This window comes from Stegostoma tigrinum, chromosome 26, assembly GCF_030684315.1.
Source record: "Stegostoma tigrinum isolate sSteTig4 chromosome 26, sSteTig4.hap1, whole genome shotgun sequence".
NCBI lineage: Eukaryota > Metazoa > Chordata > Chondrichthyes > Orectolobiformes > Stegostomatidae > Stegostoma > Stegostoma tigrinum.
Window position 1 is genome coordinate 50,670,344 of NC_081379.1, and position 24,685 is coordinate 50,695,028.

The 24,685-nt window shown below is 43.7% G+C and overlaps 2 protein-coding genes across 6 annotated transcripts in view; both read right to left on the minus strand.

Moving 5' to 3' along the window:
- Nucleotides 1–7,655, minus strand: part of LOC125464124 (uncharacterized protein C22orf15) — a 34,364-nt gene extending 26,709 nt beyond the window's left edge. For 2 of the 5 annotated variants that reach the window (XM_048556217.2, XM_048556216.2), the window contains exon 1: nt 1,531–7,655. In XM_048556217.2, coding sequence (XP_048412174.1) covers nt 1,531–1,624 — 94 coding nt within the window. In that variant the 5' untranslated portion in view covers nt 1,625–7,655. Of the gene's footprint in view, nt 1–105 lie in introns of all 5 variants that reach the window. The other 3 variants (XM_048556219.2, XM_048556218.2, XM_059655177.1) reach the window with 3 other exon arrangements.
- Nucleotides 7,656–7,769: 114 nt separating this feature from the next.
- Nucleotides 7,770–24,685, minus strand: part of si:ch211-225b11.4 (thyroid adenoma-associated protein homolog) — a 248,624-nt gene continuing 231,708 nt past the window's right edge. Inside the window, exons 28-31 of the mRNA XM_048556638.1 lie at nt 23,395–23,574; nt 18,024–18,287; nt 10,877–11,082; nt 7,770–8,657 (exon numbers count right to left, since the gene is read on the minus strand). Of these exons, the coding sequence (XP_048412595.1) occupies nt 8,395–8,657; nt 10,877–11,082; nt 18,024–18,287; nt 23,395–23,574 (913 nt within the window). The 3' untranslated portion in view covers nt 7,770–8,394. The remainder of the gene's footprint in view (nt 8,658–10,876; nt 11,083–18,023; nt 18,288–23,394; nt 23,575–24,685) is intronic.

The window sequence follows — 24,685 nt, forward strand, 5'->3', positions numbered from 1 at the left end:
AAACCAGTGACATTCCCACTATGACACTGCCTGCCCTAACTTTCTACATACAACACTCTGCCCTGCTGCCAATTTCACTTCCCCAAACTCTCGCATGGCACATACCTTATTCCTGGTCATTGTGGTCCATTTCTCCCCCTGACCCTCTGATGTATGGTCTTGCAGACAAGAGTGGGAGAGGCTACATGTCAGATGTGGGAGGAAGAAAGAACACTAGTCAAAGGGTCAGGGACAGTGAAAGGTCACTAGTTGCACTGTCAGGAAAGGGTTAAGTTATAGGTTTGGGATCAGGAAGGGGGAAGAGGTCACACTGACATGGTATTGACTAGGTCATAAAGCTGCGCATCAGATAGTGGAAAACAACCTTCTCCAGTGGTGCGTATTAATATCTTGGAACAATCTGATTGGGAAAACTTTCAAAACAAATCTTGCAACATTAAACAAGAATACAAGACCATATTAATGGAGCAATGCTAGAACACATTAAACAGGGACTTACAGTCCTGGCAATGGTCTTGAACTGAATAAGGCTGTCTAGAAGCTTAGTGTTAAATTTGAACTGGAGATCAGCTTCCAACACAGGTCTGCACCAACACTAAGGACCTACTAAGGATCTTCTCTGCCTCTGTGATATCAACTGACTCTTATTTGCACTCATGACCGTTCTCCTAGGTTCTATCCTCTGTAAAATTGACCTTATCTAAACCTCTGCTGCCTATCTTCTAACTCACATAAAATCCCCAATACCTCTGTGTTTATTGACTGATGTTGGCTCTCAGTCAAACAATGCCTCAATTTTAAAATTCCCTCCACGGTTTATCCTCTTCGATCTCTGTAATATCTATTTCTGGCCTCTCAAGCCTCTCTCATTTTGATTGCTCCACTGTTGTGGCTCCTGCCCCCAGCTTCTGAGATATAAATATTGAAATTCACCCTAAACCTCTTTGTTTCAGTCTCCCTCTCTCTTCCTTTGGAATACTCCTTGAAAACTGTCAGTTCGACCAACGAGCATCAGATGAGCAGGAAAGCTGACTTCTTCAGAAGTCCCCATTTCTGAAGAGGGGTCCCGACCCGAAACGTCAACTTTCCTGCTCCTCTGATGCTGCTTGGCCTGCTGTGTATCTCCAGCTCCACACTGTGTTATCTCGAGATCTAGCATTGGCAATTCTTACCAACACTTTGACCAAGCTTTGTTCATCAGCTCAATATTTTCTCAGGAGATTGGTTAACAATTGTCCTGTTTTAATACTGTGTAGATTAACTTGGGACATTATGACTTCAGAGGCTACATAAATACAAGTTGTTGATGTTAAGATCTTTTGTTCCAAATCCCAAACCAAGGGAAACTGTTTCTTTCTATGAAATCCCGCCGTTTGATCCTTCCTTTGCGAATACCTCCCATCCCTACACTGGTGGCCTCAGCAGTTTATCTGGTTTGTCTAGCAGACTGGTGGTCAAGACAGTCAAATAGACTGAAATACAAATCTAAATGGGCATGCAGTAACCAGGAAGTGCCACCTACCTCCGTACCTAACAGTGATAAACATTCTTGATCGAGAAAGTGGCAATTGCTCTTATCAAAGTTTCTGAGGACATCAAATGCCGGAGGTCTGCAGCTCAACATAGTTTGACTACATCTAAGTTCCTGTATGGGGAGGTGCAATCCAAATAGTGGGAGATTGTAATCTGAGTCCACACTTAACTGTGGAGATTAGAGGCTGCAGGAAAACAAAGATGAAAACACATATTCAGACTCTGCCAGTCATTCTCAGAACAAACAAACCGTTTCCTAGTTACCACCTCCATCTTCTTTATGTTCACTTGTGGGTTGTGGGTGTCACTGATTGATCAGCATTTATGGCCCATCCCTGTTTTCCTTGAGAAGGTAATCATGAGTTGCCTTCATGAAGTAGTGCAGTTTATGAACTATAATTTGACCCACAATGCCCTTGAGGAGGGAATTCCAGGAATGGATGCTTGCAGATGGGATGCCAATGAGCTGGATGCTTTGTCCGAGCTTGAGTGTTGTTGGAGCTGCACGCGTCCAGGCAAGTGGGAAGCATTCCATCAGTGCTGACTTGTGCTTTGGAAATGGTAGACATGCTTTGTGAATTATTTGCTGCAATATTCATAATCTCTGACCTGCTTTATGTGGCACTGTGTTTATGTGGCAAGTCCAGGTGAGTTTCTGGTCAATGATAACCTTCAGGGTGTTGATAGTGGTGGAATCAGTGATGGTAGCACCATTGAATATCAAGGGGTGGTGGTTAGATTGGATATGGTCATGTCTGGCATTAGTATGGTGCAAATGTTAATTGCCACTTGTCAGCCCAAGCTTGGATATTGTTCAGGTCTCATTACCTTTAGTAATGGACTGCTTCAGTATCTGAGAAATTGTGAATGGTGATAAATATCATGTAATTATTGCTAACATTCTCATTTCTGACCTTATGATGGAGGGAAGATCAGTGATGAAGCAACTGAAGATGATTGCACCTAGGAAACTTCCTTGATGAACTCCTGCTGAGATGTCCAGGAGCTGAGATGACTGGCCTCCAACAGCTATAATCATCTTCCTTCGTGTTAATGTGACTCCAACCAGTGGAGAGTTTGTCCCAATTCCCATTGATTCCAGTTTTGCTAGGGCTTCTTGATGCGACATTTGGTCAAATGAGACCTTGATGTCAAGGGCTGTTATTTTTGCCTCACCTCCGGGATTCAGCTGTTTTGTCCATGTTAAACCAAGGCTGTAATGTGGTCAGGAGTGAGTGGCCCTGGTGAAACCTAACCTGGGTGTCACTGAGCAGGTTATTACTGAGTAGGTACAGCTTGATGACATCTTTCATCACTTTACTGATGATCAAGAGTATGGTGATGGGGTAGTATTTGACCGGGTTGGATTTGTCCTTCTTTTTAGACATACTTGGACATTACCACATAGATGCCAGTGTTGTAACTGTACTGGAACAGCTTGGCTAAGGGAGCGGGAAGTTCTGGAACACAAATCTTCAGTACGACTGCTGTGATGTTGTCAGGGCCTGTAGCCTTTGCAGTATCCAGTGCCTCTAGCCATTTCTTGATATCAAGTGGAGTGATTCAAATTGGCCTAAGACCGGGTATCTGTAATGCTGAGGACCACTCGAAGAGGCTGAGATGGATCATCCACTCAGCACTTTTGGCTGAAGATTGCTGTGAATGATTCAACCTTACCTTTTGCACTGATGTGCTGGGCTCTTCCATCATTGATGAGATTGAGATATTTGTCAAGCTTCTTCTTCCAGTGAGTTGCTTAATTGTCCACCACCGTTCACATGTGACTGTGTCAGGTCTGCAGAACTTAGACCTGATTCCGGTGGTTGTCAGATTGTTTAGCTCTGTCTATCGCTTGCCGCTTATGCTATTTGGCATGAAGTAGTTCTGTTTGGTAGCGTGACCAGGTTAACGCTTCATTTTTAGGTAAGTCTGGTGCTGCTCCTGAAATCACTACTGAACCAGGGATGATCCCTGGGCTTGCTAGTAATGATGGGGGAATACACTGGTCCATGAGGTTACACATTGTACTGGAGTAAATTTCTAATGCCTCATGGACACCCAGTCTTAAGTTGCTTGATCTGTTCCAAGCCTGTCCCATTTAGCATTTAGCTAGCACCACACAAAACGATGAAGGGTATTCTCAATGTGAAGATGAGATATCATCTCTGCAAGGACTGTGTGGTGGTCACTCTTACCTATACTGTCATAGACAGATACATTTGCAGCCAGCAAATTAGTAAGGATGAGGTCAAGTATGTTTTTCTGTCTTGTTGGTTCCTTCACCACCTGCTGCAGACCTAGTGCAGTAGCTACGTCCTTTAGAACTAGTTCAGTAGTTAGTTAATCAGTAGCAATGCTGCTAAGCCACTTTTTGTGGCAGATATCGTAATCCTCCAGCCAAAATACATGTTGCACCCTTCATCCTTAAAGCTTCCTCCAAATGTTGTTCAAGATGGAGGAGTACTGATTCATCACCAAGGGAGGACAGTATGTGGTAATCAGCAGGTTTCCTTCCTCATGTTTAATCTGAAGCCATGAGACTTAATGGGTTCTGGAGTCAATGTTGAGGACTCCCAAGGCAACTCACTCTCTACTGCATACCACTGTGCTGTCACCTCTGAGGTCTGTCCTGCCAGTGGGATAAAACCAGATATAGTTTTGTATGTTTACTATGTCAGGCTGTTGCTTTACTAGCCTGAAAGATTAGATCCCCTAGTGTGTGCAAACAAGCCCTTCGGCCCAACAAGTCCACACCGCCCCTTACAGCATCCCACCCAGACCCATTCCCCCATAACCCACCTAAGCTACACATCCTGAACACTACAAGCAATTTAGCATGGCCAATCCACCTAGCCTGCAGATCTTTGGATGGTGGGAGGAAACTGGAGCACCCAGAGGAAACCTAAGCACAGGGAAAACGTGCAAACTCCGCACAGACAGTCACCTGAGGGTGGAATTGAACCCGGATCCCTGGCACTGTGAGGCTGCGGTGCTAACCACTGAGCCACCGTGCCGCCCTAAAGATAGGTCTCCCAACTTTGGCATGAGTCCCAGATTTTAGTAAGGAGGACTTTTCAGGGCCGTTTTTGCCATTGTCTTTTCTGCTGCCTAGATCAAGGTCAGATAGTCTGTCTTGTTTCATTCCTTTGTTGAAACTTTGTGGCGACTGATACATCTGGTTGGCTTGCTAGGTGATTTCAGAGGGAATTTGAGATTCAATCGCATTTTTGTGGGTCTGATGTCACATGTAAGCCAGAACAGGTGAAGGTGAAGACTTCATTCCCTAAAGGACATTACTGAGCCAGATGGGGTTTTCTGACAATTGATAATAGTTTCATGATCATCAGTAGATTCTTAATTCCAGATTTTTTTTATTGAATTCAGATTCCAACATCTGCCATACTGGGACGAGAATCTGGGTCACCAGAATATTACCAGCGTTTCTGGATTAATAATCTAGCAAGAACATCACTAGGCCATCACCTGTCCATTTTGTGCCTTGGCAAATGTTTGAAGCTGAGCTGAGCTGTTCTGAATGTATTAGTATTACAGATTCCAAGATGAATTTCCTATCATATGTTAACTAACTCTACCAATTCCCAATTCCATAATAGCTGGAATCAATTCCTACCTCAGTTCACCTGACACTGAATTTCTCACTGCTGAATTTCTTACCACCATATTTGACTCATCAGCTCAGGTCCAGATCCTCTCTGCAGGAGTTTTTCACGGTAGATATTTTTCTAAACAATTTGGTCAGAAATGGTATTATCCACTTCTGCACCAGGTGGGTCTTAAACACTGATTCCTGGCTTAGAGGTATGGACAGTACAGTTCTGGTTGCCACATTACCAAAAGGATGTGGATGCTTTGGAGAGGGTGCAGAGGAGGTTCACCAGGATGTTGCCTGGTATAGAGGACGCTAGCTATGAAGAGAGGTTGAGTAGATTAGGATTATTTACATTAGGAATACAGAGGTTGAGGGGGGACCTGATAGAGGTCTACAGAATTATGAGAGGTATAGACAGGGTGGATAGCAAAATGCTTTCTTCCCAGAGTGGGGGAACTCAAATACTAGGGGTCATGATTTCAAGGTGAGAGGGGAAAAGTTAAAGGGAGATATGCGTGGAAAGCTCTTTACACAGAGGGTGGTGGGTACCTGGAACACGTTGCCAGCGAAAGTGGTAGAGATGGGCATGATAACATCATCTAAGATGTATCTAGACAGATACATGAATGGGTGATAATGGGAACTGCAGATGCTGGAGAATCCAAGATAACAAAAGTGTGGAGCTGGATGAATACAGCAGGCCAAGCAGCATCTCAGGAGCACAAAAGTTTTGGGCCTAGACCCTTCATCAGAGGTGGGCAGGGAGCAGAGGGATACAGATTCTTGGAAAACAGGTGACAGGTTTAGATAGAGGATCTGGATCGGCACAGGCTTGGAGGGCCGAAGGGCCTGTTCCCGTGCTGTAATTTTCTTTGATCTTTGACACCACTACAGTGTTGCAGGAGCCCTAGTTCCCCAGAGTATTAACCTAGACCCAACCATCTTTAGCTGCTTCATCGATGACCTTTCCTCCAATATAAAGTCAGAAGTTGGGATGTTCTCTGAAGATTGCACAATGTTCAGCACCATTTGAGCTTCTTCAGTATCTGATGAGTCACATGTCCATATGCAGCAAGCCCAGCAGAGTATCCAAGTTTGGGCTGATAGGTGGCAAATAACATTCAAACCACTCAAGTGCCAGGCAATGTCCATCTCCAACAAACAATAATCTAACCGCCACCCCTTAGCAATACTGTCACTGAACCCCACACCATCAACATTTGGAGTTTATCATTTAGTAGTAACGGAATAGGGCCAGCCATTTAAATATTTTGGCTACAAGAGCAGGTCAGAGGCTGGGAAGTCTACTCTCCAAAGACTGTCTAACATTCACAAGGATTTTAAGTCATGAGTGTGACAGAATACTCTCTAACTGCCTGGATGAGTGCAGCTTGAACAACACTCAAGGGCTGGGTCAAAATCCTGGAATTTCCTCCCTAAAGGCATTATGGGTCATCCCACAGCAGGTGGGCTGCAGCGCTTCAAAGGCAGCAGCTCATCACCACCTTCTCAAAGGCAACTAGCGATGGGCAATAGATGCTGACCAGCCAGCGATACCCACATCCCACAAAAGGAATAAACTTTAAAAAACATTTTTATTTCATTTGTAACAAGGGTATTTATGGGAAGGCTACCATTTGTTGAACATCCTTAATTGCTCTTGAGCTGCATGGCTATCTTGACACATTCAGAGGGCAGTTAAGAGGCAAGTGCATTGCACCACACATAGGCTGGATCAGATAAGCATGGCAGATTTCTTTCCCTCAATGGTATTAGTGAAACAGATGGCTGTTCATTTTCAACAAGCGATAATACTCCACAATCATCATGACTGAGAGTAGTATTCAGATTCAGATTGTTTTGTTAATTGAATCTAATCTCTTTGCACAACAGCCCAATGCACACCTGGGATCAGCCTGGTGAACTCTGGACTGCCGCCAATGCCAGTGTGCTTTTCCTCAATATGAGGAACCAAAATTGTTCAGCACAGTCCAAAGATGTTGCAGGTTAGGTGGGCTGGCCAGGCTAAATTGCCCATAGTGTCCAGGGATATACAGGTTAGCCATTGTAAATGCAGGTGGATAGGGTAGGGGTTGGATCTGATTGAGATGCTCTTTGGATGGGCGGGGTGGTCAATAAGACTCCATGCGTGAATGGCCTGTTTCCACACTGCAGGGATTCTACGTTACTCCTTTAATTTTGTTTTAAATCAAATATGTCCACAATTTCAAAGATATCTATTAAATCCTCCCTTCACCTTCTTGCTTCTAACTATACTGGCCAAATTGTTGCTATTTTTGATTAGAAATGTTCCCCAATATTGTTGGTTTCAATATCAAAGGTGTGCAACACCAAGGCAAGACAGAGGCCAAAGGGAAATTCTCCACTGATTGCAGTCATACACAGCATATAGGAAGATGGTTGTGGTTGTTGAAGGTCTATCATTTCATCTCTAGGACATCTTTGCATAAGTTCCTCAAGGTTGTGTTCTTGGCATAACCATCATCAACTGCTTCTTCAATGTCCTTGGAGTTAAGGTCAGTATTTGTGTGGTCAGTGCTATGTCCTATCATCCTTAATTTCCTGAGTGCTTGCATGTGTTTATGGGCTAACAAAGAAATTCCCCTGCAATTTGAATATTTTGTTAATAAACTCTATCTTTGATTTCACCTTGGCTGATTTTACAGTGTGCTTATTTTTTAAAAACTTGAAAGGTGAAAACTGGAGCACTAGTATGAGGAAAACAGTACTTCACGATGACTCTACTCAGTCTGTGTATCCCATTGTGATTCATAAGCTTCAAAGGGTCGATACCATCAGTGAGTTCTTGGTTGAGGAATTGGGAGAACTGGGGTCACAGTTGCAATAAAGGGCGTTTGTAGCATTTAGTTCTGAGATGAGGAAAAATTACTTGTGAATTTTTGAAATATTGTGCCCCCGAGGATTGTGGAGACACTACTAATGAATATAACTGAGGCTGGAATACAGAGACTTCTGGTCCCGCTGGGAATTGACATGGGGAACAGATAGGAAAGTGGAGGCAAAGCCTAAAGATTTGTTGTAATCACAATGGAATTCTGGAGCATGGTGGAACATAACCATCTACCGTTCCTATTTCTTGTGCTTTGGAGTGAGGCAATGACTGGACCTCACTGCGATTGTGTGTGAGGCAACAGCAGGAGCTACAGGGGGACAACATCACTGTTCAGAGGTGCTGTTACTCTCGTTGAAACCAATAATTTGAGATCTTGTCACCTCTCAGTAATTGCATTCCACCATGAAGCTAATCCCATACTGACTGGGACTAATCCAGCCTCAGTGATGAGTCCGTACAGCTGTTGCAGGTCAGCTTGCAATCTGCACGAAGGGCCACCAGTATCAGATGTGTCCACATTGACAGATTCGAGTGTTTGAAGATGATGAAAAAGAACATTCAATCTCACTAGAAGTCCCACAAATGCAGGATAAAAGTTGGCAGCAGCTAGAACATTAAAGCATTCAACCAGCGGGAACCCTGCAATAAAAAGGAGATTATTACAGGCCAGGACAATTGCAAACACTGTAACAGCAACACCTCTAACCCACTGTCCCTGAGCGTGACAGGAGACAGTGTAACAGGTGAGGACAGTGCGTATACACTATTCAACAGCATGTAAGAGCTGTCCCAGACTGCTAAATGATGGAGCACAACGCACTGTCCTGGAGTATGAAAAGACACTGTGTGACTCACTATCCCAAAGTATGCAAGGGTATGAAGGCATGGCTGTGTACGTTGTCTATGTGGATTTGAGTAAGGTACTTGACAAAGTTCTGCATAGAAGACTGCTTAGAAAGATTAGATCACATGGAATCCAACGAGAGCTAGACACTTGGATACAAAATTGGCTTGAAGGTTGGAGGCAGAGGCTGGTGGTGAAGGGTTGCTTTTCGGACTGGAGGCCTGTGACCGGTGGTGTGCCGCAGGATTGATGCTATGTCCGCTACTTTTTGTCACTTATAGAAATAATTTGGATGTGAATATAGGAGGTATGATTAGTAAGTTCGCAGATGACACCAAAATTAGTGGTGTAGTGGACAGTGAAGAAAGTTATTTCAGTGTACAATGGGACCTTGATCAGATGTGTCAATGTGTGGGGAGTGCCAAATGAAGTTTAATTTAGATAAATGTCAGGTGCTGCAATTTGGAAAGGCCAATCAAGACAGAACATATACACTTCAGGATAGGGTCCTGGGGAATGTTGCTGAACGACAAGTTCTTGGGTACAGGTTCAAAGTTCCTTGGAAGTGGGGTCATGGGAGGATAGGATAGTGAAGAAGGTGTTTGATATGCTTGCCTTTATTAGTCAGTGCACTGAGTACAGGAGTTGGAAGGTCTTGTTGCGGCCACACAGGACATAGGTTAGGCCACGTTTGGACTACTGCATTCAATTCTGGTCTCCCTGCTATAGGAAAGACATTATTAAACTTGAAAGGATTCAGAAAAGATTTACAAGGATGTTGCCAGGGTTGGAGGGTGCGAGCTATCGGGAGAGGCTGAAGAGGCTGGGGCTATTTTCTCTGGAGCGCTAGAGGCTGAGGGATGACTTTAGAGAAGTTTATAAAATCAGAAGAGGCATGTATAGGATGAATAACAAAGTCTTTTCCTCAGGGTGGGGGAGTCCAAAACTAGACAGCATTTGTTTAAGGTGTGATGGAAAGATTTAAAAGGGACCTAAGGGACAATGTTTTCATGCAGAGGGTGGTGCATGTATAGAATGAGCTGCCAGAGGTGGTGGTGGAAGCTGGTACAATTACAAAATTTAAAAGGCGTGTTGATGGGTATATAAATAGGAAGGGTTTAGCGGGATAGCAGGATCTGCAGATGCTGGAGAATCTGGAATAACAACGTATCGAGTTGGATGAACACAGCAAGCCAAGCAGCATCAGAGGAGGAAGAAGGCTGATGTTTCGGGCCAAGACCCTTCTTCAGACAAAGGGTCTAGGCCTGAAATGTCAGTCTTCCTGCTCCTCTGATGCCGCTTGGCCTGCTGTGTTCATCCAGCACTACGCCTTGTTATCTAGGGTTTAGAGGGATACAGGTCAAACGCTGGCAAATATAACTAGATTTATTTCAGATATCTGGCCAGAGTTGGAATGAAGAGTCTGTTCCTGTGCTGCGTAACTCTACAACTCTATGTGTGATGCACAGTCCCAGAGTGTGAAACAGCAGTGTGTGATGCACTGGGTCTGAGTGTGAAGGGTAATGTTGACACATAGAATAGAGGTTAGTACTAATCTCTATTCTAGGCCCGAAACATCAGCCTTCTTGCTCCTCTGATGGTGCTTGGCTTGCTGTGTTCATCCAGCTCTACACCTTGTATTCCCAGATTCTCCAGCATCTGCAGATCCTGCTATCCCGCTAAACCCTTCCTATTTATATACTCATCAACATGTCTTTTAAATGTTGTAATTGTACCAGCTTCCACCACCACCTCTGGCAGCTCATTCCATACATGCACCACCCTCTGCATGAAAACATTGTCCCTTAGGTCCCTTTTAAATCTTTCCATCACACCTTAAACAAATGCTGTCTAGTTTTGGACTCCCCCACCCTGAGGAAAAGACTTTGTTGTTCATCCTATACATGCCTCTCCTGATTTTATAAACTTATATAAGGTCATCCCTCAGCCTCTAGTGCTCCAGGATATGATGATTTGGCTTGGGTTAACAGTAATAACCTTGAATCATTCTGACCTTGGATCCATCTCTGGTTAAGCTGTTTCATATTCTTCACAATGTCCGCGTGGTTATCTATGGCCCAAGCCTTCAGCCAGCCATGACCGGCTGCAGAACTACCCCACTTTTCTACTATTCGGAGGAGAAAAGGCAGCAGGATTGTAGCAAAGATGGCTGGTTCGGCAAAGACATTTGGTTCATCCTCCTCATAGAGATTTGCTGCTCTAAAATACAATGACACTCATTAGTACCCACGACCTAATTCATGAATCCCCACCAGCTCTAAGCCTCGCAGTATTGCTGACTGAAGATTGGAAAATCACTTTCTGCTTCTCTTTCCCTCTCTTGCTAATGGTGCAGACGGAACTACAGATAGACGGGCACAGACTTCATCAAATGTCTCTGTTGAAAATCGCAGAAGCTGTTTGTGGGCCAACAAGTCTCAGGGTTCAAATGGACATCATACTAGGGTCTTTAGAAGATGTTGCAAATGGGCGAGTAGATGCTTTGCTGTGAATTTTCCAAAACTGCCTTGTTTTGGGAAATCTTCCATCAGTGTACAAAGTAGTAAACATATCTCCCCTATTCAAAAAGAGAGGGAGGTAGAAAAAAGAAATGTAGGCCAATTAACTTGGTGTCTGTTGTGACAAAGGTGTTAGGCTCAATCTTTTAAGGGATTATAGATTGAGCACTTTGAAAAATAGTCAAAGTGTTCAGGAAGAGCCAGTATGCTTTTGTCAAAGGGAATTCATCTCTAACCGAATTTAATTAGAGTTCTTGGAAGGAGTAACATATGCAACAGATGAAGGGGAGTATGTAAACAGTCCGTACTTTGATTTCCAGAAGACACTTGATTAAGTGCCATATCAGAGGTTATTGCAGAAAATAAAAATGCTTGGTGTTGCAGGTAATGCATCAGCATGGATTGAAGATTAATTGGCTGGCAGAGAACACACAGTATACATAAACAAGGTATTGTCTTCCTGTCAGATGTGGGAGATTAGGGAGAATTTTAATGTCACTGATGATTATGTCTGCAGGAGGTATGTTTGGTTGCAAATCCTATTGGATTGCAAGGATTGCAGTGGCAGTTGGTAGTAATGAGGAATTTACATGAGCTGGGTATGCGATACATGACAGTTTCAGAAGGTAGAAAAACCGCAGATACAGTCAGATAAATGGCTTACCTCTAGGAAAGGCAGGAAACATAGGGAGGTAGCGCAGGAGTCTCCTGTGACTATCCCCACTTCAAGCAAATATGTTGTTTTGGAAATTGTAGGGGGTGACAGACTCTCAGGGGAATGTAGCACTGACAGCTAAAATTCTGGAACTGAGATTGGCTCAAATATAATGAGGGGTACATCAGCTCTAAGTGACTGACTTTGATAGGGACTCTCTTGTCAGAAGGGATAGATTGTCTTTTCTGTGGCAGGCAATGAGATATTTTTGCCTCCTGGGTGCCAGGATCAAGGATGTCTCAGAGACAGTGTAGAATATTCTCAAAGGGGAGAGAGAGACTAGCAGGAAGTCATTGTATACATTGGAACCAATGAGATAGGAAGAGAAAAGGACAAGGATCTGAGGACAGAATATAGGAAATTAGGCAGGAGCTTCAAAAGTAGGTCCTCAAGGGTGCTAGATATACATTTTTGGATCAGTGGAATCTCTTCTGGGATAGAAGCGACCTGTGTAAGAAGGATGGGTTACACCTGAATTGGAAGGTAACTAATATACTGGCAGGGAGATTTGCTGGAGCCACCTGAGAGAATTGAAACTAATGAGAAAGGGCTGGCAGGAATTGTTACAGGATACTGACAGATAGTGAGAAAGGGGATCAGTCTGAGGCTGGTGCAGTTGGGAAAAGGAGCAAGTCAAACATCAAGGCAGGCAGGAATTGAGCAGAGAACCACTTAGGTTTGATAAATTGAACTGCATTTTTCCAATGCATAGGTAAGGCAGATGAGCTCAGGGCACGGTTGGGAGCCTGGGACTGGGATATCATATTGCCTTCAACTTTGGCAACCGCATTACAGGGAGAATGCTGAGGCTTTGGAGTCAGTGCACAGGAGGTTTCCTGGGATGCTGCCTAGATTAGAGGGTATGAGCCATAAGGCGGCACAGTGGCTCAGTGGTAAGCATTGCTGCCTCAGAGCGCCAGGAACTCAGGTTCAATTTGACCCTTGGGTGACTGTCTGTGGAGTTTGCACATTCTCCTTGCGTCTGTGTGGGTACCCTCCAGGTGTTCCGGTTTCCTCCCACAGTCCAAACGTGTAGTCCAGGTGTATTGGCCATGATAAATTGGCTGTGGTGTTCAGGGATGTGTGGAGGAATGGATCTGGGTGGGATGAGGTCAATGTGGACTTTTGAGCCGAAGGGTTTGTGCAAGTTACATGGTTTGGTCATGCTAAGTTGCCTGTAGTGTTCAGGGATGTGTAAATTGGGTGTGTTGGCCATGGGAGAAGCAGGGTTGCATGGATGGATTGGGGGATTGGTCTGGATGGGATGCTATTCGGAGGGTTGATTGGGAGAAGCAGGGTTGCATGGATGAATGGGGGGATTGGTCTGGATGGGATGCTGTTTGGAGGGTTGGAGTGGGCTTGTTGGGCTGAATGTCCTGTTTCCGCACTGTGGGGATTGTATTAAAAAAATTATGAGAATTCATAAATAGGGTTGACAATCAGAATCATTTTCCCAGAGTTGAAATGTCTAATACGAGGGGACAGGCACTTAAGGTGAGAGGGGGCAAGTGTTTTACACAGAGAGTGACATAGGTCTGGAACGTGCTGCCAGTCATGGTGGTGGAGGCAGACACCATAGGGGCATTTAAGGGACTTTTAGACATAACATATGCAAGGAATGGAGGGATATGGACTAAGGGCCAGCAAAAGGCATTAGTTTCATTTGGTGCCATGTCCGGCACAGCTTCCTGGGCTGAAAGGTCTGGTCCTGTGTTGCACTGTGCTATGTTCTATTAAAGCTACTACAGAGAAGTGGCTCAGGGATGGACAGGACTGAGAGCTCAATGTTCCAGGGTATAGATGCTAGAGAAAGGATAGGAAAGAGGACAAGAGAGGAGGGGACTGGTGTTTTTGATTAGGGATAACATTACGGCTGTACCTGGGGTGGTACTCCAGGGAGTATGTCCAGTGAGGTTATTTGATTGGAACTGAGAAATAAGAAAGGGATGCCCATCTCTTTGGGATTGTACTATAGACCCCCAAATAGTCAGCAGAATATTGAGAAGATAATTTGTAAGATTTCTAAGTTATCTATAAGAATAATAGGGTGGTTGTGATAGGAGGTTTTAACTTTTGAAACATAGACTGGGACTGCCATTGCGTTATAGGCTTGGATGGAGAGGAATTTGTTAAGTGTGCACAAGAAAAGTTTCTGATTCAGTATGTGAAGTATCTACTAGAGAAGGAGCAATACTTGACCTACTGTGGGAAATAAGGTGGGACAAATGACTGAGGCGTCACTGGACAACACTTTGAGACCTGTGATTGTAATTTAATTAGTTTTAATATAGTTATGGGAAAGGATAGACCTGGTCTAAAAGTTAAAGTTCTAAATTGGAGAAAGGCCAAGAGCTTTCAAAAGTTGATCGGGAATAGTTATTTGCAGGTAAAGGATGGCTGCAAAGTGGGAGGCCTTCAAAAATGAGATGACAAGAGTCCAGTGACAATATGTTCCTGTTAGGGTGAAGGGCAAGGCTGGTTGGTGTAGGGAACTCTGGATGATTAGAGAAATTTAGGTTTTGGTCAAGAAGATGAAGGAAGAACATGTAAAGTATAGACAGCAGGAATCGAGTGAACCCCTGCAGCAGTATAAGGGCAGCAGGACTATACTTAAGATGGAAATCAGGAGGGCAAAAAGAGGATAGGAGATAACTTAGGACGTTGGATGCCTTCAAAGCAGAGATCGACAAATTCTTGATCTCAGAAGGAATCAAGGTCTACAAGGAAAGTGCAGGGAAGTGGAGTTGAAATGCCCATCAGCCATGATTTAAATGGTGGAGCGGACTTGATGGGCCGAATGGCCTTACTCCACTCCTATGTCTTATGGTCTTATGGTCTAACTTTGGTAAATAGGGTTGATGAGAATCTAAAGGGTTTCTCCAAATACATTAAGGACAAAAGAGCAACTAGAGAGAGAAAAGAGCCCCTTAAATATCAGCAACACCCGCTATGTTTGAAACCGCAGGAGATGGGGGAGATTCTAAACAAATATTTTCCAATGTTTACTGGGGGGAAGGCTATGGAAGCAAGAGAACTTGGGGAAATAAACAGCAACATCTTGAAAAGTGTCTATATTACTGTGGAGGTGGTGCTGGATATCTTAAAACGCATCAAGGCAGATAAATCCCTGGGTGTACCCTAGAACTTTGTGGGAAGTAGGGAAGTGATTGCTGGGCCCCTTGCTGAGATATATTTTAAATCGACAGCCACAAGTGAGGCGCTAGAATAACATGGTGTCATTATTTAAGAAAGGTGGTAAGGAAAAGTCAGGGAACTATAGGCTAGCAAGCTGTTGGAAGGGATCCTGAGGGACAGGATTTACATATATTTGCAAAGGCAAGGATTGATTAGAAATCATCAACATGGCTTTGTGCATGAGAACTCATGTCACACTAACTTAGATTCACAGAAATGCACAGCATGGAAACAGACTCTTCGGTCCAACTTGTCCGTGCCGACCAGATATCCTAAATTACTCCAATCCCATTTGCCAGCGTTTGGCCCATATTCCTATAATCCCTTCCTATTCGTTTAACCATCCAGATGCCTTTTAAATGTAATTGCACCCGCCTCCACCACTTCTTATGCCAGCTCATTCCATACATGTACCACCCTCTGTGTGAAAAAGTTGCCTCTTCAGTCCCTTTCAAATCTTTCCCCTCTCACCTTAAACCTATACTCTCTAGTTTTGGACGCTGCTAATCTGGGGGAAGACCTTGACAATTCATCCATGCCACTCATGATTTTAAAAACTTCTATAAGCTTCCCCCCAGCCTCTGATGCTCTAAGGAAAGCCGTCCCAGTCTATTCAGATTCTCCCCACAGCACAAACCATCCAACCCTGGCAATATTCTTGTAAATCTTTTCTGAACCCTTTCAAGTTTCACAATATCCTTCCTATACCAGACAGACCAGAACTGAATGCAGTATTCCAAAACTGGCCTAGCCAATGTCCTGTACAGTTGTAACATGACCTCCCAACTCCTATACTCAATGCACTGACCGTACTGTCTTCTTCACCACCTCTGACTCTACTTTCAAGGAACTATGAGCCTGCACTCCAAGGTTCAGCAACACTCCCCAGGACCTTATCATTAAGTGTCTAAGCCTCGACCTGATTTACCTTTCCAAAATGAAGCACCTCACATTTACCCAAATTAAACTCCATCTGCCAGTCCTTGGCCAATAGCCATAAATTCAAGATCCCGCTGTACTCTAAGTTAACCTTCTTGGCTGTCTATTACACCACAAATTTTGGTGTCATCTGCAAAACTTGTGTTCACATCCCAATCATTTATAAAAATGACAAAAAACAGTGGATCGATCCTTGTGGTACACCACTGGTCACAGGCCTCCAGTCTGAAAGCAATTCTCTCTGTCTCCTGCTTTCAAGCTGGTTCTGCAGCCAAATGGATAGTTTTCCCTGTATTCCATGTGATCTAACCTTTCTAACCAGTCTAACATGCAGAAAGTCATCAAACTCCTGACTGAAGTCCATATAGACCAAGTCTACCACTCTGACTTCATCAATCTTATTTGTTACTTCTTCAATAAATTCAATTAAGTTAGTGATTTATGATTTCCCATGCACAAAGCCATGTTGATGATCCTTAATCAGTCCTCACCTTTCCAAATACATGTAAATCCTGCCCCTCGGGATTTCTTCCAACAACTTGCCCACCACCGATGTCAGGCTCACTGGTTTATAATTCCCTGGCTTTTCCTTGCCACCTTCCTTAAATAGTGGCATCACATTAGCCAACCTCCAATCTTCTGGAACCTCACCTGTGCTATTGATACAAATATCTCAGCAAGGGGCCCAGCAATCATTTCTCTAGCTTCCCCAAAGTCCTAGGGTATACCTGATCAGGTTCCAGGGACATATCCACCTTGATGCATTTTAAGACATCCAACACCTCCTCCTCTGTAATATGGGCACTTTGAACATGTCACTACTTATTTCCCCAAGTTCTCTAGTTTCCACATCATTCTCCACAGTAAACCCTGATGCAAAATACTCGTTTAATATCGCCCTCATCTCCTGCAGTTCCACACATAGGTGGCCTTCCTGATCTTTAAGGGGCCCTATACTGTCCCTCAGTACCCTCTTGTCCTTAATGTATTTGTAGAATCCCAAAGGACTGTTGTCAACCCTACTTGCCAAAGCTGTCTCATGTCCCCTTTTGCCCTTCTGATGGCTTTCTTATTGCCTTTATATTCTTCTGCAAATTCAGAAACGAAGGTCTGATGAAGGGTCTAGGCCCGAAATGTCAGCTTTCCTGCTTCTAAGATGCTGCTTGGCCTGCTGCGTTCATCCAGCTCGACACCTTGTTATCTCGGATTCTCCAGCATCGGTAGTTTCTAATTTCTGTTTTTGTAATCTTTCCTTTCCCATAACGATCTTAAAACATATGGAATTACGATCACTGTTCCCAAAAGGCTCCTCCACTGAAACCTCAATCACCCAGTGCTAGGTCTAATATGGATCCTTCCCTTGTTAGACTATCTATATATTGTTTCTAGAATCCCTCCTTGATTCACTTAACAAAGTCTGCCCCATCTAAGCCGCTGGCACTAAGGGAGTCCCAGTAAATAATTGGGAAATTAAATAACCTGATCAAAGTGATTGCACCTTTTTTATTCTTGAGTTCTAGCCATACGGCCTCGCTGGATGAGCTCTCCAAGATGTTCTCTCTTAGTGTAGCTGTGAAATTCTCCTTAATCGTAATGAAACTTCCCCACCCTTTTATGTCCCTTTCTAGCAAGCTTGAAACATCTAAATCCTGGAATGTTGAGGTGCTAGTTCTGACCTTTACTCAATCAAGTTTCTGAAGTGATGACAACATTGCAGTTCCATGTACTAATCCAGGTTCAAAGCTCATTTGTCTTAACTATTATACTCATCCAGGAATCAAATTCAAACTTACTTCTCACTCCTTAGTTCAACCAAGATTGCAGCCACATCTACAGCTGGGACATACTGCATCAAAACTTCAAATACTTGCTTGCAGTCCCAACAATTCTGCAACAGGAACTCAAGCAGACAAAGCAGAGCCCTGTTAGGCTGAAAGTGAGTTAACTGCTCACTGCTGCTAGCAGATAACAGGTACACCTGAGTAGCAAACTTGGCAGCTTCTGTCCTCACCCTTGGATCCTCATCTTGCAACAAACGGATTCCTCCATTTGTTATCCTAAAAGTAAAAAAAAACAGGCAATCAGGTGAAGCTGGTATTGCATGTAATCGTATTCCCTCAAATTTAGCAGTCATCACATTCCCTCAGACACAGCATTGAGCACACTCACATTCTCACAAACCCAGCACTGAACACCCTTGCATTCCCTCAGATTGAGCAGTGAATGCACTTGAATTCCCTCAAATCCAGCAATAAGCACAATCGCATTCCATCAGATGTTGCAAATAAGACCCTATCATTCCATCAGATCCAGCATTCAACTGAATGGAATTCCCTCAAAATCAGCATTGAACATGATTCCATTCTCTCAAATCAAGCACTGAACACACCTGTATTGCATCGAATCCGTGGTTAGGGACAGGAAGGTGTGACTACGAACGAGGCAGGTAGAGGGATTCTGGAGGCAGTGCTAAAGGATCCTCAGCCCTTTAGCTTGTCTAACAGTTTTAAAATATTTGCTTCCTGTGTGGGTATGAGTGAGAGGTGTAGGGAGGTTGAGAAAACTGGTTATAGCTCCATAGCACAGGGAGCCATTCAAAAGAATGTGCAAAGAGAAATTTAGTTGTAATCAGGAATAGTAGTCAGGGGAATAGACACTATCCTCTGTGGCCAGGATTGGGAGTCCCGAAAGCTGTGTTGCTTGGTGCCCAGGTTCAGGATATTTCATCTGGGCTGCAGAGGAACTTGGAGTGGGAGGGGAAAGATCCACTTGTTGTGGTTCACATGGGTATCAATCATACAGGTAAAAAGTGGAAAGAGGTTCTACTGCGGGAACATGAGTACTTAGGGACTAAATTAAAAAGCAGAACCAAAAAAGCAATAATCTTTGATTACCATCTCAGGCCACAAACTAATTGGCACAGGGTTAACAAGATTAAAGAGGTAAACATGTAGCTCAAAGACTGATGTTGGAGAATGGGTTTCATAGGACGACTGGCACCAGTACAATGGAAAGAGAGAGTTGATTGCATTTAGAGATAGTGGGAATTGCCGAGGCTGGAGAATCCGAGATAACAAGGTGTAGAGCAGAATGAACACAGCAGGCTAAGCAGCATCAGAGGAGCAGGAAGGCTGACGTTTCAGGTCAGGACTTTTCTTCAGAAATGGGGGAGAGATGGGGGATTCTGAAATAAACAGAGAGAAAGAGGGGAGGTGGATGGAAGATGGATAAAGGTGCAGATAGGTGGAGAGGAGATGGACAGGTCAAAGAGGCAGGGATGGAGCCAGTAAAGATGAGTGTAGGTGGGGAGTTAGGGTGGGGGTAGGTCTGTCCAGGGAAGACGGACATGTCAAGGAGGCGGGATGAGGCTGGTAGGTAGGAGGTGGGGGTGGGGGTGGGGCTGGAGGTGGGAGGAGTGGATAGGTGGGAGAAAAGACAGACAAGGTTAGGGAGGCGGGGACGAGCTGGCTTGGTTTTGGGATGCGGTTGGAGGAGGGGAGATTTTGAAGCTTATGATTTGATTTGGTTTAGTTTAATTTGATTAGATTTGATTTATTATCACGTGTACCTAAGTATAGTGAAAAGCTTTGTTTGCAAGAGGCACAGGCGATCATAGTAAGCGAAGACATACAGATTGTAGGGTGAAAAACCTGGACAGGGTGAGGCATACAGGTTACACCACACAGGACGTGCACACAGCAAGATCAACATTAACAAGGTCAACATTATTTGAATCATTTGAACATTAGAGAGTCTATTTATCAATCTAACAATAGCACAGAAGAAGCTGTTCTTGAACCTACTGGTGCATGAGTTCAATCTTCTGTATCTTCTGCGTGCCAGAAGAGGTTGTAGGAGAGCATTACTGGGGTGTGATGGGTCTATGATGATGTTGGCAGCATTTTCACAGCAATGAGAGGTATAAATGAGTCCACAGATGAAAGGTCGGCTCCCGTGTTTGTCTGGGCTATGCACACAACCCTCTGTAGTTTCTTAAGGGCCTTGGGCAGAGCAGTTGCGATGGGATGGGATCCACCTGAATCATGCTGGGACCAGAATCCTTGCTAGGGTTGTGGACAGGGCTTTGGACTAATGAGTGGGGGAGGGTGGATTCAATTGCATGGAAAATGTTAAAAGGGTAGCGATATGGCGCAGCAAAGTAATATAAAAGAAGATTGCAACAGTTTTTTTCAGATATCTAAAAGAGACAAGTTTGGGCCATTGGAAAATGAGGCTGGAGAATTAGTAAAGTAGAATGAACAAATGGTGGAGGAACTGAATTTGCTTCAGTTTTCATAGTGGATGACACCAGCAACATACCAGAACTTGAAGAGACTTACTTGTCAGAGGTAAGGGTAGTGGATATCACGAAAGAGAAGGTACTGGGAAAAGCAAAAATTCAGAAGGTGGATAAATCACCCAGACCAGAGTTCTGAAGGAGATAGCTGAGGAGATTATGGAGACATTGGTGGTGATCTTTCAGGAATAAAAGGAATCAGGCAGGGTCACAGAGAACTGGAAAATGGCTAATGTAACATTCCTGCTGAAGAAGGGAAGGAGGTAGAAGGTGGCAAACTATAGGCTGGTTAGCCTTATCTTGGTCGTTGGTAAGGTTTTACAGTCCATTATTAAAGAGGAGATACGGAGTAACTAGAAGTTTATGGTAAAACAAAGGGCTGTGTTAACATGGCTTCATCAAGGGGCGGTCATACGTGACAAACCTGTTAAAATTCTTTGAGGAGTTACTCAGCAGGTTAGACAAACGAGAGGCAGTGGACATCATCTACCTGGATTTACTGAAGGCTTTTGATAAGATGCTGTTTAGGAGGCTACTAAAAAAATTAAGAGCCTATGGCGTTAGCAGCAAAATAAAGGCATGGATAGAGGATTGGCTGAAAGGAATAAGACAGAGTAGGGATAAAGGGATCTTTTTCAGAATGGTAGCTGCTGACTATGGACCAGTGTTGGGACCACAACTATCCATGTTATACATGAACAGTTTGCATGAAAGAACTGAGGGTATTGTTGCCAAGTTTGCAGATGCTACAAAGATAGATGGAGGGACAGATAATATTGAGGAAGCAGGGTGGCTGCTGAAGTACTTGGACAGGCCAGGAATGTGGAAGTGGCAGATGGAAAAATATGACGAGCTTTGGCAGGAAGATTGGAAGCATAGTTTTTTTTAAAAGGGGAAAGGATTTGGAAATCTAGACTTAGGCATCAGAGTTCAGCATTCTTTTAAGGTTAACATGCAGGCTCAGACGGCAGTTAGAAGCGCAATTGTAATGTTAGTACCAATTCAAGAAGCTACAATATGAGAGCAGAGGCTGTATAAGGCTCTAGTCAGACTGCAACTGGAATACTGTGAGCAGTTTTAGGTCTCATATCTAAGAAAGGATGAGCTGGCATTGGAGGGTTGTCCAGAGGAAGTTAATAAGAATGATCCCAGGGATGAAGGACTTGTCATATGGCTAGTGGTTGAGGACTCTGAGTCTGTATTGATGGATTTTTGAAGAATGAGAGGCATATCTCATAGGAATTGACGGAATACTAAGAAGCCTGACACAGGGGGCATGGAGAAGATATTTCCATTCGTGGAAGATACTAAGGCCTGAGGGCACAGTCTCAGACTGAAGGCCCAACCTTTTAAACTAAGATGAGGAGGAATTTCTTGAGTCAGAGGGCAGTGAAACTCATTGCTACAGAAAGCTGTGAAGGCTAAATTGGTCAGTGTATTTAAGACAGTTAGTTAGGTTCTTAATTAATAAATGGATCAAAGGATATGGGGAGAAGTTAGGAGAATGGGGCTGAGAAACATATCAGCCCTGATCGAATGGTGTAATAGGCTCAATGGGCCAAATTACCTAATTCTGCTTCTATGTTTAATGTTCTCATCCAGCATTGAATGCACTATTATTGCCACAAATCCAGCATTGAATACACTCACATTCCCTCATATCCAGCATTGAGCACAATTACATTCTCAAAAATCCAGCTCAGATCTAACTTCAAACACTCTTAGATTCCCTCAGATCCAGCAGTAATCACACCCACCCGCACTACCTCAGATTGAGCACTGAATAGGATGGCATTCCGTCAGATCTAGCATATATGTGTCCTATTCACATTTGTCTTTGGTTATAAAGCACAGTAACATCATTCCACATCCTGGCAATGTTTTATGTGATGAACCCTCTTTTTCCTGACTTCAGGGGCTCAATGAACCATTGCACCTCAGACTTCTCAAATTCAGTAGCTAGTCACTAAGTCATGACACTTCTGAGGGTAACCTGATAACTAGTATTACCATTGATAATGGGAACTGCAGATGCTGGAGAATCCAAGATAATAAAATGTGAGGCTGGATGAACACAGCAGGCCCAGCAGCATCTCAGGAGCACAAAAGCTGACGTTTCGGGCCTAGACCCTTCATCTGATGAAGGGTCTAGGCCCGAAACGTCAGCTTTTGTGCTCCTGAGATGCTGCTGGGCCTGCTGTGTTCATCCAGCCTCACATTTTATTAACTAGTATTACCATGATGTGTTTAGCAGTGAAATCTGTGGCATTCTTAATCAATAGCTCCAAAACTTACAAAAATATCAAAAGCAGCATGATGGAAGAATGTAGATCAGGAGACTATTTGGCCCAGTGTATCAATGCTAACTCTGTAAATGAACAGTCCAATTAATCCTGCTCTCCTGTTTTTCCACTTAGACCCTTCAGTATTTGTTCAATTCCCTTTGAAAATTACTATTGAATCTGCTTCTTTTGGCCGATCAAGCAATACAGATCATGACAGCTTGTAGAGTGAGGGAAGTTCCATTCTCCCCATGGGTTTGTTTGCTAATTATATACATCAGACTCGTTGATTAATGACCTTTCAGGAGTGAAATCTTCTCCGTCTCAAAAGGTAAGACAACATTACATGCCCAAAGAGTGTAATATCTACTAATAATGTCACTTTTCAGTGCTGTCACAGCCTCACACCTTGCACTCTCCCAAGGAGATGCAGAGTTGGTTCTGGGTATTTGCCTGCACCATATAAAAGTCCACAATGTGAGCAAGATGTTTTCTTCCTCAATTTGAACCCACACTCAGAAACAGTCACACTGACAAATCTCCTTGTAATGAAAACACAAGTTGAATGGAGCACAAGATCATTACCTGACAACGAGCGGCACATGTCTGAGAGAGTCCATCAATGCCCATGTTATCATTGTTACCCCTGCCTGGACAAGTGAGGTGGCAGCACCCAGACGGAGTATTTCACTGGATGTTGGATCACTACAGAGCTCCAGGAGTGTTACCCAACGCATCAACAGAGCAAGAGAGAGAACCTGGCAACTGAAGAAAGTGTTGGACAACATAAACAATCAATCTATTTAATATCAACAATAATATTAAAAGGAAGGCCAAACACACACTCAGAGACCACTAGTCATTTAAAGTTCATACTTATGTGTGAAGAAGTAAGTTACGAATAGGCATCCCATTCCCAATGAGAGGCCCATCAATGAGTAATGTATCCTAGTGTTATACAAAGCCAGACCTATCTTCATCAGTACTATACGATGCAAAGTCAGACCTATAAGTTCTGTAAGTCAGTTCTGTACTCCAATGTTATACAGTTATACCTGTGCACAAACAAACAAAAACAGAAATTTCTGGAGATACTCAGCAGGTCTGGCAGCATCTGCGGGGAGAAAATAGTTAACATTTAGAGTCCTGTGACCGTTCTAGAAGCAGACAGGATAGGATAGTATTAAAGCTGACAAAAGGGGTGGGTAGGGTGGGATGGGGGGAAAGAACAGACTGAGTGGATAGATGAGAGGGAGCACAGAAAGGGTGAAAAACGACAAGCAGGTGAAGAGGTTGTTGACAGTAGGCCGAGGAAGAAAAGAAGCTAGATAGGAAATACTAGGAACTATGGGAAAATGAACTGGTCGTACTGAAAGCAACCCAAGTCATGACAAGCCCCAGCGTTGTGGAAGCAGACAATAATCAAGGAAAGGGGTCTCATGCTCTAAAATTGTTAAAATTCAACGTTGAGTACTGCAAGCTATAAAGGTATCTGAGCAAAAGATGGCATGTTGTTTCTCAGGCTGGAATTAAGCCTTACTGGAACACTGCAACAGGTCTAAGAGTGAAATGTGAGCATGGGAACACAGTGGTCTGCAGAAATGGGTCATTTTTCACAGGGAGAATGGAGGTGTTCTGCAAAGAAGTCACCCAGCCTGCATTTCATCTCCCCAATGTGGACGAGATAACATTGTGAGAAGACTAAATTAGGATGTATCGTTGATAACAAGGAAAGTTATCAAAAATTACAGAGGGATCTTGATCAGATAGGGAAGTGGACTGAGGGTTGGCAAATGCAATTCAGTACAGATAAGCATGAGATGTTGCACTTTGGAAAGTCAAACCAAGGTAGGACTTATACAGTGAGATAACAAGG